This window comes from Emys orbicularis, chromosome 2 (assembly GCF_028017835.1).
Source record: "Emys orbicularis isolate rEmyOrb1 chromosome 2, rEmyOrb1.hap1, whole genome shotgun sequence".
NCBI lineage: Eukaryota > Metazoa > Chordata > Testudines > Emydidae > Emys > Emys orbicularis.
Genome location: NC_088684.1, coordinates 263,563,914 through 263,581,818, shown reverse-complemented (window position 1 = coordinate 263,581,818; position 17,905 = coordinate 263,563,914). Strand labels below are relative to the sequence as shown.

Below are 17,905 nucleotides of genomic sequence, written 5' to 3'. Positions count from 1 at the left end.
TTTTGAGCTAGATCCCAATTGCATCACATTTTCAAAATCAGAGCTGCACTAAATCACTGGCCATCGTCAATCTCAGTAAGCCAAAGAATTGAGAAAGAAGCCTCTTCTACATAGTCTTCAATTATGGCATCCTGCAAATACTCTTCTAAATGTAGGGGCGTGCATGGAAGATCCCAGCAGACAATGGTAAGAGGAACACTCATAGATTCCAAGGCCAGAAGGGGTCATTAAGATCATCTAGTCTGACCTCCTGTATAACACAGGCCGTAGAATTTCCCTGAACTAACATAACTGACATAATTTATTTTAATTAACCTTTATTTTTCCTTTTCAAGTCCCCCACATCCCATATTATCAGTGCCCATTCCATGAGATATCCTAGCATGCACTATGGAACACTGTCTCTATACAGTATTTAACTCTAAGAATATTATCTCCCACTGCACCTTTTTCTCTCTTGAAGAAAATTTAGTCCCTCCTATTCTTTCCATTTACAATTAAACCTTATTTAATATCTGGGTATATGGAGGCAATAGACAGTGTCTGAAATTGAGGGGTCATGTTTGTTGTGGGCATATGGATGGGGAGTTCTGAAGACAGAACCTAACCATCATCACTTAGCTAAGAACCCTCACCCAATTAGAGGCCACTGATTTGCACAATGTATGGTCACTTAGAAATAGAGCTGGTTGAATTTTTTTTTGGTGGAAAATGCAGATTTGGTGACACCAATGTTTTTTGTGAATTTGTGTTGATTTTGCCAAATTGTTTCAGTTTAAAACAGGCTAAAAAAATTGAAATGGTTTGCTCTGACATTTTAAAAATGAAATATTCTGATTTTTGGTTCAAAATGAATTGTTTCAAAATTTCCTTGAAACTTTATTTAAAAACCAACCAAATGTTTTTAAATGGTTGAAATCTAAATGACATATTTCATTCAACTCAAAACAATTTTTTCTGACTTGATTTTTTAAAAATTTCAAAAAAAAAAAAGGGTTTTGGTTTGTCCCAAAATGAATCTTCCCCTCCCCCCTCGCTTTTTCAGTAGTGCCAGCAAACCACAAAATCTGTTCTCTGCCCAGCTGTACTTAGATATAATTCTACAACCATACTCAGACTCTCCCTGCTTTCTCTCAGTCTATGAGAGTGCATGGAATTATGTAAAGGAGAAAAAGGCGTGCATGCTAAGTAGCACTTACCCACATGAGCAGTCCCACAGTGAAGTCAATATTCTATAAAGGAAAAAGCCAAGCATGAACAACAAACAAGCTCAAAGCACCATGAGAGGTTTTCCCACCCACCATAACTTCTTCACAATCTTTTCCTCTTCGTGGAGGTATTTCTGCCTTTCTTGCTCCACCAGGATGCGCTGTCGCTGCACAGGATCCTCCAGCCTCTTCACTGTTTCAATCACTTTGCCATTGATTTCCAGCTCAGCTTTCTTCATCATTGCCCTCAGCATCTCCTGGTTCTGCAGCTGTTGCACAAAAGAAATCAACTTCAATTTTCCTGCCTGACTAACATCCCTGGCAACTGAACACATTGCAGCTCTCAGAAATAGGTTTGGATAAACAGCCCTACAGCTGAATGAACATACTCCCTCCCCCCTTAACTTTATCCATAAATGTTATGTCAAGGAGAAGGGGGGAAAGAGCACAAATTCCATTAACTTCTAAAGCGTGTGTCTGACTTACAGCAGCAAGCTGACAAACAGAATGTGTAGACTTCATTATAATGTACTATGTCTGGCACCAATTTCACCACATACTTCTGTAGGGACTGAAACCTTTCTACACCATTCAATGTGACATTAGAAGGTGGTGTATAAAATATCAGTGATGAGCTTCCTGCCTTGTGTGTTTAATAAGAGTGCAGCCGCTCCTTTGGGAGCTGTCACGCTAAAGGGCATGATTCCCTTCTGTATATGCCTCTTACTAGTCTGTCACTAAACTTGCTGGACCATCATTTGAAAATATCATGAAAGGTAGTGTGAAAGCTGAAACATAATGCCATTCTTTGAGGGTCACTTCTCAGTGTTGCAAGCAGTGCATACACCACTCAATGTGATGGAATGAAAGACGTATAACTAATTTGCATTATACATCAACAACAAAGAGACTTTTAAAATGTGGGTTTTCTCTAAAAAGTGACTATTTAAAAAGGAGACCTTCTTTCTCCAGAGATCTGCTATCTGCACATACTCAGCCACAGACCTTCTCACTTTAGTGGGCAATGTAAGTTGTAATATCTTTTATTCCTGTTAACCTTGCAGAGCCAAAACAGTTAGGAGAGCGTGAACTGGATTGTACTTCTACTTGTGCATTAATTGTGCACTGAATTTTACCTACAGGGCCAATCAGTTACACTTGTACAAAATGGTTTGAAGGCACTGGGAATCCACAGGTGTCACTGAGATCATAATCGGAAGATAATCAGAGTGCACAGATATCATTAAATCCCTTCTTTGGTCTGGAGAATCTTCATTAGTGGAAAAGGAAAGAACCCACCTTGGCTGTACTGCCCAGGATGAGCTTGCCGGGCTGACAGTTAAAAAACCATCTTTTTACTTGCAAACCTATCACTTTTTCCTTGAAAGCGAGCGCGGCTTTTAGAGCAGAGCTGCTCTTTAAGATGTAATTTTCCACACTACAAGTAAAAATCTTCTATTTTTGTTGTTGCAAATTACAAAGGCCCTGGGTGACTCGTATATAGGCACTGAGCAAGTTCCTCCTATATTCCCAGTGAGCTGAACACTTTTTATATACTCTTTCACAAGTATGTTTAAGAAATTCCAACCGCTCTTCATTGGGCATGGAGTGCTGGGGAGAGGAGATGAAGTATCTATTTTTAGGTTCAATACTGGGGCATTATCTTCTGTCTCAGCAGTAAACATTTCTCAACATTATTACAAATAGAATTCCAAGTGTAACAGCCCCCTGGAAGGCCTGATATTACCAACTTTCCATGGCTAGGGTCTTTCAGTTTTAGTAATGTCACAACATGAAAAGTAGTAAGTGAGGCTCTGTCCAGTTAGCACATTTAGGATCTGTGTAGGCATGAGAATGATTCTGTGATCCTAGCAATGTTCTAGATACAGGGTAAAATTTTCAAAAGTGCATAAGTGTCTTAGGAGTCTAGTGACTTAAGCACTTCCCACTGACTTCAAAATTTTATTCCCAAACCCTATCTGGATTTCCACCTTACTGAACAAAAACACAACGGTTTTCATAAGAGCATTAACAGTATAACTTGAAAAAAAAAATGCTGCTGCCTAAAATGCCCGAGAATAGTCACCCAGTCTTGCAAAGATGGTAAAGATGCAAGTGGATTTTCAAGGCAACAAAACCACCTCAGAAGCTGATTTAGGAAGATTGTAACAAGGAAAATAGAAATCAGAAATAGAAAAGGCCTGTTACGTCACTGTTCATCTTTCCAGTCAGTGAAGGAACTAAATAGACAAGTCAATACATTGCTTCTGGCTTTCCAGATTTGAATTATCTAATCTGTCCTCTACTGTGCACTCCTACCTCCCCATTAACATTATTGGGATGCACACTGAGAGGAAAGTTAGCTCTTTAGTGATAAGGCTCTGGGTGTCCAGTGTGTTTAGGCTGTGCTAGGCAGTAGGCGCTATTTCAAAACTGTGGGAGGAAAAACAGAGCCGAAGGCAACAGCTGCAAGGTTAGTCAGAAAAGCTGGGAAATGTTCCTCTTTTTTTTTTTAAATTGTATGGAATTCTAAAAGTTTGCAGCTGCTAAATTCCATACCAAATCATTTCAAAGGCATTTTGTATATGTAATCGCTCAGTGTGGGATCAGTGTTTTGATTTACATTAATGTAGGCCAGCATGGTAGTTTGAGACACACAAATATGCTGTGGTGCAAGGCATCTGGACTTGGGAACTTTTCTCTTTATTTATAGCTCATATACATACATATTTGAACCCTGAGGTCGGAGCAGAGGTCAAGGAAGGGTAACATAAATAAATAAATAACTATATATAGCCTATATATAATACCTCTTATATAGCACTTTTTACCATAGGTCTCAAAGAACTTAACAAAAGAGATAACCATCATCTTACAGATAGGGAAACTGAGGAACAGAGGTGACCTGACATGCCCAAGGTCACCCAGCAGGCCAGTGGCAAAGTCAGGAACAGAATCCATGTCTCTGGAGTCAAAGTGCACTAGATCACATTGCCTTAATGATAAAAGCAAAACGATGAGGGCAATGGAAGGCACGTCATGTTATGTTTCATATTTTTTATTATTATTACAGGTGACACAGGTAGTGACACCGCTTGCTAAGGCTGCCCAACACTTCCCATTATGAGATCCTGTTTTCAGTTGCTTATAACTTTGACAGTCTTTTACCACTGCGGCTGCAGTTTCCCATGCCAGATGTCTGTCTCAGGCTGAACCTATTAATTAATTTATTTAATGGAAAGTTCCAGCTAAAATAGTGCAGCCATTTCTGAGAACAAGATTAGAGAAAATAAATTATTTTGGCCTCCTTAAACAAAAATTCTTACAGCTGTTTTGTTGAGAAGCTCTAATACCTTTATGCTTCAGGCCGGGGTCTTTAAATTTGGCTGGAGGGGTCACGTTGGTGCCACTGATGTGTCTTTAACTATCTTTGTGAAAACCTATCTAAAATTTGACCAAGTAATAAACCACTGAAAAATCTCAGATCACACACAGTAGAAACTTGTTAGAGTCTTCTCTGAGCATGCTCCATCCCAGAGCTGCAGGGGCTGATCAAAGCATGGTCTACATTACACAGTTAGGTCGACGTAAGGCAGCTTACGTCTACTTAACTCTGTAAGCATCTACACTGAAATGTAACTCCCACGGATGTAACTCGCCCACTACATCGACTAAACACCACCGCCACAAGAGGCATAGTGCTTAAGTTGATGTAGTTAGGTCGATGCAGTGTCGTTGTAGACACTGCATTTCTTCCATTGACTTTCAGAAACTGTCCCACGATGCCCCACACTGACAGCGCTTCTAGTGAGGCTGTGCACCGCTGACACAAGGAGTGTAGTGTGGACCTATAAAACCGATTCAATTACTGCAGTGGCTGTACGTCGACGTAACTTAGGTCAAATTAATTTTGTAATGTAGACTTGCCCCAAGACTTTCTCTGCAATTGCTCATCCTTACTACTAGGGACAGCAGTGGCACTGCACACAGAAACTGAGAGCCTCTCCTCTGCGCTCTCAATGTTCCCATGGCTGGTGCCCAGGCAGCAAAGAGGAGAAGGAAGAAACATGTGATCTGAATGCAGAGGAGTAAGAAAGGAGTAAATGGGGGGAGAGGGGGAGAGAGGGAGGGGAGGTTGCAGGAGCCAGAGGACAGGGTGTTGGAGCAAAGGGGGAGGGAGGAAGGAACTAAGTGGTGATGGAGTCAATAAGAGCAGAAGGAATGAGAAGCAGAAGCTGGAGTGTAGGGGGAGGGATAGGCACGGGGGTGGGCGGGTAGAAACTAGGAGAGGGAGTGAATACATACATGCAGAAGGGGAATGGGACTGGAGCCACAGAAGGGGAAGGAGTTGATAGGTGCAAAGAAGAAAAGGACATGAGCCAAGGAATGGGGGGTTGGCTATGCAGAGCCCTGCGTGGATACAAGATTTATATGCGCAGATATAAATTTTGTAATCCACGCAGGGCTCTATGGATAGGAGCAGAGTGAGACAGAGACAGGCTATGGGCACAGGGGCAGAATAGTTTATAGCCACTACAGCACACTCCCCTCCAAAACCTGGAACTGAACACGAGTCCCAAGTCTCTACATTCTTCTGCTGTCAGCAAACACCTTTGAAACCCACTGGCTAAGTATATTTCTCATCCCGCTCTAGTGGCTGGCTCTAACAGGTACTCCATTAGCTCAAGCGGTAGAGGTCTATGCTGTGGTTCTGAATCCTCCTGATGCCCCAAGCTGGGGATCAATATGAGGCCACATGAAAGAATTCCTGTATTTCAAGTTTGCTTTTTAAAAAAAAAACTTTGGAAATTACATTTTAAAAAAACATTAAGGTTGCATGGGGACCTGAATTCTGGCACTTCCTAACTTTTGATCTCACAAACTTCATGTTCTTTTAATATAGCTCTTTGGATTATATCACACAGGTTTTGTTTCTTTTTAAATAGCGTGGAGGGCAGAGGTGGGATGAGGGGAATGGCTGGAGGGGATGAGTTAGACTCAAAGGATCAGGAGAGAAGGAAGAAGACAACAGACCCTGAGGAGAAGGGGACACGGGAGGGAAGGATGGAGAGGAGCACGGAGAGTGAAGAGAACAGGTCTGGTGGCAGAAGGTCTGTGATAGAAAATGGGGGTTGGAACAAACCACCAGTTTGTAAAAATAAATAAATAAATAAAGGCCACAGGTCAAGTTACAGGTGTACAGTTTGACATCCCCAAGGACATGGGGATTGCTGTGGCTGTTCCCACATATGGGCCCTTCCCCTGCTCATGCTGCTCTTCTTCCTCCATCCCTCACAGTTCGAGAGGCTGCTGACACCTTTTGTCCAGGTGGGGTTGGTCCTCCCTGCCAGCATCTGGACCAAGAGGACCAGCCAGGCCTCAGCCCCTGCACTGCTGCTGCCGCTCTTGGTTCTTGCCGGGGAGTTTCTGCTGCTAGCCCAGGCTTTCTTTGTGCCCCAGGCTGCCAATGCACTAGGAATTAGCAGGAGGAGAACCCACACGGGATAACTGCAGCCTTCTACTGAAACACCCCCTGGATCCACCCCAGGCTGCGTCTATGTCAAAGTATATTTCAGCACATCAGCTCCAAAAATGAAAGGCACATCCACAAATAGGATTTGACTACAGCTTGGGACTTTCATATGATTTAATTATCGAATTACTGTAGTTTGCTGCCAAGCACAGATTTCACACAGTTTCGCCACTTTTATAACACAGCTGAAAGCATATTTGAATTTGTAATTCAATTTTATACTTGTGATACTATTCTAGTGAGTACCATATACCACTATAACGACACTAGTGTCATTGAACTTTTTTGCAGGACTCGTTTCCCTGCATGTAACAAATATACTGAAGGAAAACACACACACACACACACTCCCGGTAGCTTAGTAATGTTTTTCTTTTTAAACAGGATGCATGAAATAAATTCTCTGAAGGCAGGCATGGGGGTGGGGGAAAGAGATCACAACATACAAATGAGCCAACAATGCTTTATATTGTAATGAACAAGTTGGCCTGCCATAGTCTAAAGTACTTTTTAGACCTGTTCTATAGATGTTCCGATTACTGTCAGTGCCACTATTCTAGGGGAGCAGAGTGAACCACTCTATGTAATTATATGCTTGTTTGTTGTTCGAGTCATTGAGGCAACAGATACAATAGGATCCAGGCTCTGGTTATAGTTCATTTCCTGGCATCGACGATAGAAATCCTTCTGTTCCTCTTACCACTATTTTAACAATAGTTCAGTGTAACTACTTGCAGAATACAGCCTGGTTTTCAGGGGCGCTGAGCAGCTGCAGACCCTTGGACATCTATCGGAACTGAAGTTGCTGAGCAGTTCTGAAAAATCAGTCCCTTAGTGGAAGAAGATACTGCAGTAGTAGAAAAATATCTGACTTTAGTCAACCTTTGATACAAAAATCACCATTCATTAATGATAGTTAATCCCTAATCAGTGGGCTGGCACAGCTCTGACCTCAGTTTGCCTGTGGCTATACTTGCTGCTAGCAGTAACTGTTAGCACTGGATAGTTCTGCCAGCATAGACAAGTTGTCACCATCTCTTGGGTGGTCTCAGCTTCTCCTGACTCACCCTCCTTAGTCTGCTCTCTCAGGTCAGTCCTGGATCCTCACCTTCAATTAAGTCTGTTTGGCCTTCACTTTTTGGACTTGTAGTCTCCTGGCTGTTTTCTTGAAGACAGCCTGGGTGCAGAGCTGTCACCACCTTTCTGCTCCTTTTCCTTCTCTGCACTCTCCCTTTACAGCAGGCCTTGTTTCCTCTATCAGTCACAGCTGGGGGGGCCTGCCTCCATGATTGGCAGCTCTGGCAGCTGCATGGGGTTGTGATCAAGATGCTTGCTTGTAAATAGGTCAGACTCTCCTCACTACCACCCCGCCTATGTTCAGTATGGGGTTTGTAGACCCCATTACACAAGGCTTGTGTGAACTAATGGGTCTTTTTCATCACCGATCTCTAGGATTCCATTATGTTAATTAATGGTACCTTGAAAACTAGATTCTGAGTTGATGGTGTGCCAATTTAAAAAAAAAATTGTTACAAGTACTGCATCTGTCCCTGAGTCAACATGCCAATTTTTGTGCTTGTCAGATGGTAAGCTCTTGGGAGCAGGGACTGTCTTTTTGTTCTGTGTTTGTACAGTGCCTCGCACAATGGGATCCTGGTCATGACTGGGGCTCCTAGGAGCTCTGGTAATACAAATAAATATTATTTTTTCTAATCCTTCAGAATTATTTCTTTTTCTGTTGCTATGTGAAAGACTCACAAACAACAGAAGAAACTGACTGACTGTACAGCAGAAATAGCGAAACTGACAAAACACAAAGTGCTGTCAAATGTATGAACTAAACAAACGGGAGAAAAATGCTTTTTTCCTTTGATGTCTTTTCAGACAGAAGTGTGATCTGTAAACAGAGGGTGCCTCTTTGGGTTAAACCAGTATCTGTCTGAAAAACTGTTAGCTCTGTTTAAAGAACATGAGGGAAAAAACTGATGCATTCCGTGAACTTATGACAGAGAATCTCCCATTATAGTAATTTTAAAATAGTCTATGTGAATAGCATATAGGACATCTCAAACACAGGGTCTCCCAGGATTGTTAATATGCCCAGTCACTACCGGAGTGACCACTAAGAGAACTGCACTGAAATAAATGGAGGGGGTAACTTGTCATAAATGGCTGCGGAGTCCTAGAAACCTTTCTCAGAGGCTGCCCTGGAAGGTACATATATACTAGAATAATGCAAATTTACTTCCTGGGAGAGAGACTGTGAAGAGTAACACAACGTCCAGGTTGGTATACAAGATAGGTTGATATCTGGATATAGGTGGGCAACACTATTAAGAAATATATTAAAATGCATTTGTTTTCCAGGGATTTATTCAAGCCTAAATGAAAAAGTAAGCACATGGATATAGCAGCATACACAAGATCACCTGCCTGATCCCATCTCCTCCTCTCTAGCAAGCTGAGCAAAGGATATAGGACCGCCTTTTCATTCACAGGCGCACTTTCTTTACTATTATTAATCTGACCCTCCTGTTCCCTCTTTAGTTAGTAGTCACCAATACTACACTTCTGGTCTAGGTAAGAGGGCAAAAGGCAGAGCATACTGTGTATTCTAATCTGTGCTAATATCACTCTGTTTCATAATAATATACCAGAATTGCAAAAGATTTGAGGTCACTTTCAAGGTGGGGTGTCCTGTATGGTAGAATGTTAGCTGGCTGTTCCTCTATCCAGATTGATTTACAAGAATAAATTTTACATTTCCTGTGATGAAATATTTATCTAATATATATATGCCGCATTTGTCCTTCAACTTCCAGTTAGGCAAAGGACTGAAGAACTGTACAAATATTTCCACAGTGTTTGGGGTGAGCAGTATGTATTTACATACTGTACAATGAGTGTGTGTGTCATATAGCCTGCTAAGACTTCTGAACTGAAATCTGCAGCCATCAGTAACATTTGAGAATCTCTCTCAAATTGTTTCTCATTGTCTCTGAAGTGCTGACACTGTGTAGGTCATGAAAACATTAGTAAAATACAGACATACTATAACAGAAACAGTCTTCTTAGCTCCTACTACATGATTCTTTTTCTTTTTGTCCTAGAGGAGGTTGCCACCTACTTTTGGTCTAAAAATTGTACATCTCATTCACAGACCCCAAATTATTATTTGGCTTCCTCACATCTGAAGTGTTCATTCAGGAGGGTGAAAACTACTAGATGATAAGCTCTTTAGTAGGGCAGAGATTGTGTCTTCATACATGTTTATGTATGGCACAATGGGGACCTGATCTACCTGGAGACTTTTGACACTACTGTATTATAAATATTGAATTAATAACTACTAATAATAGGCAGGAAGTTATTTTTCTGGCTCTGACCAATACTATCAAGCGAGATACTTTTCTTGTGAAAGGTGCATGAGTTATAACGGTTTGTACCTGTGTCTTTGTGCCTTTTGCTTTTCCTTTTTCTCTATAGCTGTAGTACTTAAAACAACACTTACACAAGCAGCAGAAGTAAGAAAAGGCTTTGAAAGGCACAATGTCTTACACTCTAATCCACAGGAAAAGGCTTTCAAAACCGGGACATGTGCTCATGCAAATGAAGGGATGTGACCATACCTGTAGCTGCTTCATCTGACGCAGCTGCAGCCGAAGGTCTGACACATTGCATCTCATATCATGTAGGCTGACTTGCATTGCTGGGGAGCCAACGGGTGCAGAGTGATTGATGATGGTAGTTGAGTCAGTAGTTGCTAATGAATTCTTTCCACCAGACATGTGAGCAGCTCCTGCAAGTAATGCCAGCAAAACTCTTTAGTTTACGAAAAGTGAAGGTCCAGATGCATTTTTCTCCCCACTGCGAGCACAGCAGATTCAGCTTGTATCTTAAATGGATGAAGATAGCTAATTTCAGACTTCAGTGCTCATTATCTATCAAGTAGCTGTGATTTCTGCAACCAATACACAACTTTGCAGTGAGATATCTGAGGGCCTAACTGTGTTGCAACTTCAGCCATGTCAGAGGATCTGGTTACCCCAGACTGGTTACTACATGGTTCCATTTTATAGTATAGATGGGAGATTAACTGTAACTGCAAGTCATACTGACCACCCACTGGACCATTCCCTACCAAACAGAACTGTGCTGGATCCAGGTTTGGAGATAGCTATGTTCTAACTGGGCCCTCCCAACATGGCTAAAATTGTAGTGTAGGGTTAGGCAGGCCATTCATCCAGTTTTAAGCCAGATGAATTTGGCCTTTTTAAAAAATATCATTTTGTCCTCTGTCTGGTACAGAAATAAAACTGGACATGGTTTTGTGTCGGATCATGAATGGACAATGCCATTTTGAAGAGCTCGCTACTCTGCCCTCCAGCATGACCACATGCGGTCATGCTGCTGGAGATGAGGCAGCATGCTCTTCAAAATGGCATCCTTCATGCAGTGTGACCATGCATGCAAGGTCATGCTGATGGGGGTGGGGGACCAATGCATTCCTGGAAGTATCGGAGTATCCAGTATTCCGGGGATGTGGCAATGCCCACCCTATGTAGGGGCCATCTGAGACTGACTTGATCAGTACACAAAGCTCCTGCACTACCTATTTGTTGACTGATTAGAATGGGAAAGAGATTTAACCAAGCACACAGGTATGTGGAAAATGAGAACAGGAAAACATCTTGGTCAGCTACTCAATGACTAGTTACATGTTCCCAGCTAGCAACTCCACAGGCTTATTCTTAAATAGGGTGACCAGATGTCCCAATTTTATAGGGACAGTCCCGATATTTGGGGCTTTGTCTTATATAGAAACCTATTATGCCCCCACCCCTTGTCCTGATTTTTCACATCTGCTCTCTGGTCACCCTATTCTTAAAAAGTATAAAAAGAGTAAGCACCATATTCCCAAACCAGAAATAAAATGGTGGCACAACAGACACTATCCAACTGTATGCTGCCCCCACTAATCTGCCCATCCCCTCATCTTCGATTGCTATCTGTACACAGAATTGCATTTAAAACCAGCACTGGTTGTGCAGGACTCTACACATGATTTTTAAAACAATCACAGAAAGCTGTGAAACTATGTTCTTAACAAAACATTATTCCTTGATCAAGCATCAAAGTTAGGCCAGTTCTTTTTACATGCATAGTAGTTTTCTTTATGTAATAAAATCAAATCTGAAATCAGCAGCCAGTATTCACATTACATCTGCATTTTGACATTTCTCACTTTTAATTGTCTTCTTAGTGTGTTTTTTCCCCCTGAAACAGGCAGAGTGAGAGACTGTAAGCAGGACCTGCCTCATTTTTTGAATAACTCCCCAGTATTATGTTGCCTTGCACACCCCGCTGGTCACAATGGCAAGTCAGTCCCTTGTGCACAGAGTAAGAGGACACTACGTCTGTAGGTTTCCTGTCTGTTATACAACTGACACTCCCATTCCTCCTCACTCCAACCCCCTCCTCCACTCTCAGGAAAAACCTACAGCCTGCATAAACTGAAAGCAACTTGTCAATGATGGTGGGAATCCTTCCTGTGCATAGTAGCTTAGGTTACTATTTGCTTCACCCATGCCCCACTCTATGACAAGTTTAATGAAACCAAACTAAAGCTTGAATTGCAAGCTTTTCTTTGCTTGTTAAGGGTAAATCCTGAGTGTAGAGAGAACACTCTGCACACCACACCCACTGCATAAAAATGAACCCTGTGGACTTATATTTACACCCAGTCCACTAATCATTAGTTGGTCCAGCCAACTAGCAAAGCATACAAAGATACAGCACAGCCTGCTGCAAACATGTTGTTCCTTTGGCAACAGGTGTATGTGCCTTATCATATTATTTCCTCAAATCATTCCCACACGGAAGATGTTTGAAAAAAAGGTGATTTTTTCAAAAAAAGGTCCATTTTCTGATGTGTCTTTGTTTTCATTTAAAAAGAGGCGGGGGGGGGAAGGATTGTAAAAATCATGTTTATTGGTTTATTTAAATATGTAAAATCAGGACTCAAAGCAGCAAGTCCTGTCCATAAAAGCATATGCATAATGGACTGCACCCAGGCAGTACACTGCTGTACCATACCATCGACTTCCTGATACATGATCTAACCCCTGGCTTGAAACTGTAATGCTATACCTTACTTCAACACCCTCCAGTTATATCTTAAATAACACCATCTTCATTTCATTGCTGAGCAAGCTATCACACATTTTTGCTACACTTCAGCATCATTCAATACTCTCTTCCCTTCTAGAGAGCTCCTTTACAAAATGCAATGCTTGAGAAATAAGCAGCCTTTGTGTTTATTGCTATCCTGTGCACATTTCACACTGCAGTTGAATATACACCAATACTTACCTATGTATCTGCCAATATGTATGATGCAGCTTTCTTTGTAGGGACATCTCACTTTCTCCATCCCATATGCACCATTTTTTTTGCATCTTTTTAAGAAGAATATTAAATTCACAGACACTACAGACAGGATCCCCAAAAGGTTCTGAAAGCTGTTCTCTAACAGTTCAGATTCTTAGCCACAATTCTGGGCTTTTTATTTTTTTAAAAAAGCCTACCCTTTTAATCCCTGCCCCAGGCAATAGCTCCCACAGTTCAATCACTAAACCAGTGATCAGACAGGCAGGCATATGCCTTGTACCCATAAGCACTCCCAAAAATCCATCCCCCAACCACTACATATACCTCCCATGCTTGCCTGTCCTCCTTGTAACTAGAGCTGGATTGTGATCCGTTTCCCTGAAAGTCAAGTGCCCACCCGCTGCCCAACCTAATCTTTCTGGTGTGCCACTCCAACCACTGCCATGAGCCTGCCCTAGCCGCCTGTTAGCCATGGTACCCATTGCTTTCTCAAGCACTTGGAATATGAAATATTAGTATAGGGCAGGCTCTCAGCAAGCGTGGGAGTGCTCTGGTGATCAGTAGTTGGTTTCCACAGATTGGTATTTCATCAAAAAGGAATAAAAAGCCAGCTGAGTGAGAAGATAGTTGGTATGGGAAGTGTAATTCTCTCTCTTGGAAGCAGGCCTAGGCTATAGACTGGTGATTAGAAGGCCAGTTAGACAAGGGGGAAAAGACATTTAATACAAAATATACTTTGCACTTCTACAGCGTTTTGTATTGAAAACCTCCAAGTATTTTACAAAAGTTAGTGAACAAAGCTGGATAGCAGCCCCATTTTTAAACCGAGGCGCAGAGAGGTGAAGTATCTGTAACATGCTCAGGACCAGACAGGTAGTCTGTGGCTGAGCACGGAACAGGACCCAGACTTTCTGACTCAGAGTCCTTTGCTAGAGTCACAAGACCATCATTCTCCTTCCATTTTACTATCCTTCAGAACACATTTATTTATATCCAAGCCACTAAAGGAGGTTTGGGTTTGATCCAGACTAGACTGAAGAGAAAGATAAGGCCAAATACAAAGATTTTTTGAACTGGGTTGCCCATCCACTCATTAAAAATAGCCCTCTTGTATTCAAATATCACTAGGGAATACAGTGTCACAATCATTCGAATCTCACAAATACTGGAATAGAGTCCACCAAACAAAATAAGAACATTGCAAGTTAAAGCTGCAACTTCACCACTAACAAGCTGTGGTTCCCAGATTTTGAAGGGTTCTCTAAAGAGCAAATCATCTTACATATATACGTGTGACTTTGCCCGAATCAACCAGGGTGCATTAAGGATCATGTTCCATTTGCAAGAGTCAACAGAGCTCGAAGGCTGGCATGGTCCACTTTCAACAGGTGTATCCATGAAAGAACATTTTGAAGACATAGCTCATTATATAAGGAATTCACAAAGGGCAGGATCTCCACTGCAATGCACAACCCACCAACAGTGATGGATTAAGACAAGTTCAAACAAAAACATTGTATGCATTATGGTCCGTCCCCCCCCCAATACATAACAACTTCTTAAAGTACAGAAAGAAATATATTCCACCTCTTTTTAGGAAATTCTCATGGCCCCTTCCTCCCACCCTTCCAGGGAAATAGGCAAGTGGGATTGGGCCTGTGGTTCTTTGGCAATCAGTGCCTTCTCTATCCTGGCCACTTGAAAAGAAAAATAGAAGGGAAAGAGTGAGGGTGGGTGGGTGTTTGTTGGTGTGCGTATGTCTGGGAGAGATATAAATCAATGGACAGAATATTTCTAATATGCTTTCTATTTCTAATATTCTAATTTCTCTTGGCTTTTGGGGGCTGAAGTGGTTTATAGGGACATAGTTACGGGATTCCCATTCACATCAGTGGGAGTTGCGCAACTAAACTTGTGGAAGATCACTGTTTTTTTTAACTCTTTTGTGCAGTTTATTATCATTTCTGTGATGTGTATAACAGAGTTCTGTGAAAAAAACAGAATTGAGACTAAAGGAAAAAAACATGATAAACAGACTTTATGACTGTAACAGTCTCATTTTATTTATTTAATATTTCAAGCTAAAAGACCCAAAATGTTGGCAAACTAAAAGGATACTGCATACAACTTTTTGGTTTTCATGAAATACCATATTCAAAATAACAATATTAAAGCACAGACAGGTACCTGTATGTACAATTTAGTTTGAGTTTGTTTCCAATCAGCCTTTCCCATATTATTTCTGTCTGATCAAAGTCTCCTGTCATCAGGAAATGTGATGTACAATATAATGTTGAACTATATTTTGGAGTCACTTTTTATCTTCCACAGCTGTTTCTTTGTTAAGTATGGGAAGCAATTCACATTTCTGCTTACCAGTGCTCTAGAAGGGATTGCTCAATCAATGTTTTTCTATAGCTCTGTCTTAAAGTGGTATTTGAAATTACTAAAGATGATGGCTATGTTTGCTGTAGTTAAGTGGAAATGTATATTTTAAGACGCTATTGCCTAATGGCCATACCCAATCCATGTCAGGGATCGGTCAAAACCAAACGAGAGTCAGCAAAACTGGTTTTGGAGGGTGAAGGTATGTTAAAATTCAAATGTTTGGAGAAAAGTAAAGGCATTATTTAGCATAAGTTGACAAGCTGTGCTGAGCTATAAAGGAAATAGGAGCTGTAATTATCCACATACCTTGGAACATGTAACGCCTTGAACAGAGGCTGTCCTTCCTTGGTCAGACCAAAGATTATTGTACTATGTAAAGTTTTCATATATAACCATAATTTATAACTCAGTAACTAAGAAGAGCTTTTTTGTAGAGTGTATTTTACATACCCTTTTATTTAAAGGATACCCCCCTCTTTATTACTACCCTATGCCAGTAAAATCTGATTTTATTTAAGATAATAGGAATTGGAACTTGGACTTAGGTAGCAACCCTCACTTGTGGGTGACCCGCATAAATCTGAACTCTGACCTAGGGGGAACTTAGTAACAGAAGGTAGCTGCATGAATACAAGGTCTCGGGCATGGCGGGGTCATGATCGCCATCCCTGAACAGTGCTGTAAAAAGGTTCATGTGAGTTAGTAAAGGCACAGGGACAGCCAGAACACCTAAAAGGTACACAGTGCCATTAGAACAATGCAATACAAAGATGGGTAGATTTCAAGTTTCCAGTTATTATAAATGCTTTGTTAATGTGCATGTGCTATATCAGAAACAGAAACCTTTCAAATTGTTCAAAATATATGATACATCAGTTTAGTGGGAATGGGCACAGCATTGGCTGCCAGGAGAGATTCGGTCATAAGACTGGTTTATGTGGTCTTGGGAAAACCTCCCTACATCAGTTTCACCACCAGGAAAAAGAGAATAAATAATACTTGCCATAGCTACCAAGTACAGGTACTGTGAAGGTTAATTAGTGATTGTTGTTACGGTGCTTTGTATTTGACAGGATCTATGTGACTGCAAAATATTATCTGTTTTTATCATATAATGACAATGAACTGGGGAAGAGGATAGGAATGTTATTGAATAGGATCCTATTGCAGCTTCCTAGAAAGACAGATTATTTTTCTCTAAGTTGCCTGAAAGTATTGAACAGCCATTTTTTCTTTACAAACTATACTGTTTTTATACCAAAGAACATTGTCCAACCTATTTAGGGCGAGATCCTGACTTCAGTGGGGTTCCATGTAGGCTCAAGGGTTCAACTGGAGAGATGCAGTTCTAGCATCAGGCTCTTAAATTGTTCTCTGCTGCACATGTTCAATATTTTCTAGTTCTGGTCTGTTTTTCTATTGGCCATGTTCAATCTGAGGTCATACTGCAATTCTAGGGAAACGGAATTCTTGGAGCTGAATTAACATCACCACTGGAATGGCTGGTGAGTGGTATAATAGATTTGCTAATAAACTGTAAGGTTGGCAACCTGTAGTTCATGCCAGAGCAGAGTCCTCTTAGCTGGAACAGTGTTGCTAGCATTCAATCCACTGTAACAGACATACACACAGGCCCAGAAAGAGACAAATTAATGAATGCTGCTGAAGACTGCCATAGCAACTGACACTTCTGCAAATAATTTAAAGAACTGTAGTTGCATGGGTGCTTATGTTAGCTGGCATGTTCTTTTGTAATATCCTTATCCCATCCCTCAAAATTGCCCAGAACAGTGACTCTAAATATGACCTAATCCTGACTTAGGGACTGATGACTACCCAACACATTTTAGGAGGATGCCAATAGTTAGTAACAGATCAATGTGGCTTATCTTGCTGACTGCTACATTTCTTAGCATCGTTATATCTATAGCATCTTATTGCCAAACTACCCGTACAGAAAAATCCTACAGAATTTAATAGAGATGAAATCTATAATGTTCTTTAGAAATGTAATGGGTCTGTAGCGAGTGACTAAAAATCTATAGAATTTAATTTAGAATTATACTTTGTCGTAGGGCTGGTTTGTTTGCTTTAAATACCAACCAATAAAATTCTATATCAAGGCTAGAATTATCTATTTAATTCTATAGGAATGCTTAAACATCCTACAGAAAGGTTGTAATTCTCTATTAAATTATATAGGACATTTCCACAATGGATAAAAAAAATTTCTCTTACTAGTTGACAATTTGGATAGGTTAAAAAGGTATTCAATAATATTTTAAAACATCTCAATACGCAGAAATAGAGTTGTAGTAACAATGCAAGCAATGAGAGCCTGGTCTGCTCTGGAGCTGAATGTGGGATCCCAGAGTCTCTCACTGAC

At 40.9% G+C, this 17,905-nt stretch overlaps 1 protein-coding gene across 5 annotated transcripts in view; it reads right to left on the bottom strand.

The window, feature by feature from the left end:
* The window catches only part of KIAA1217 (KIAA1217 ortholog), a 237,708-nt gene that overhangs the window by 36,729 nt on the left and 183,074 nt on the right, over window positions 1-17,905 (bottom strand). For all 5 annotated transcript variants that reach the window (XM_065398557.1, XM_065398560.1, XM_065398559.1 and 2 more), the window contains 2 exons: window positions 10,371-10,540; window positions 1,302-1,477 (listed from right to left, as the gene is read on the bottom strand). In XM_065398557.1, the coding sequence (XP_065254629.1) occupies window positions 1,302-1,477; window positions 10,371-10,540 (346 nt within the window). The remainder of the gene's footprint in view (window positions 1-1,301; window positions 1,478-10,370; window positions 10,541-17,905) is intronic.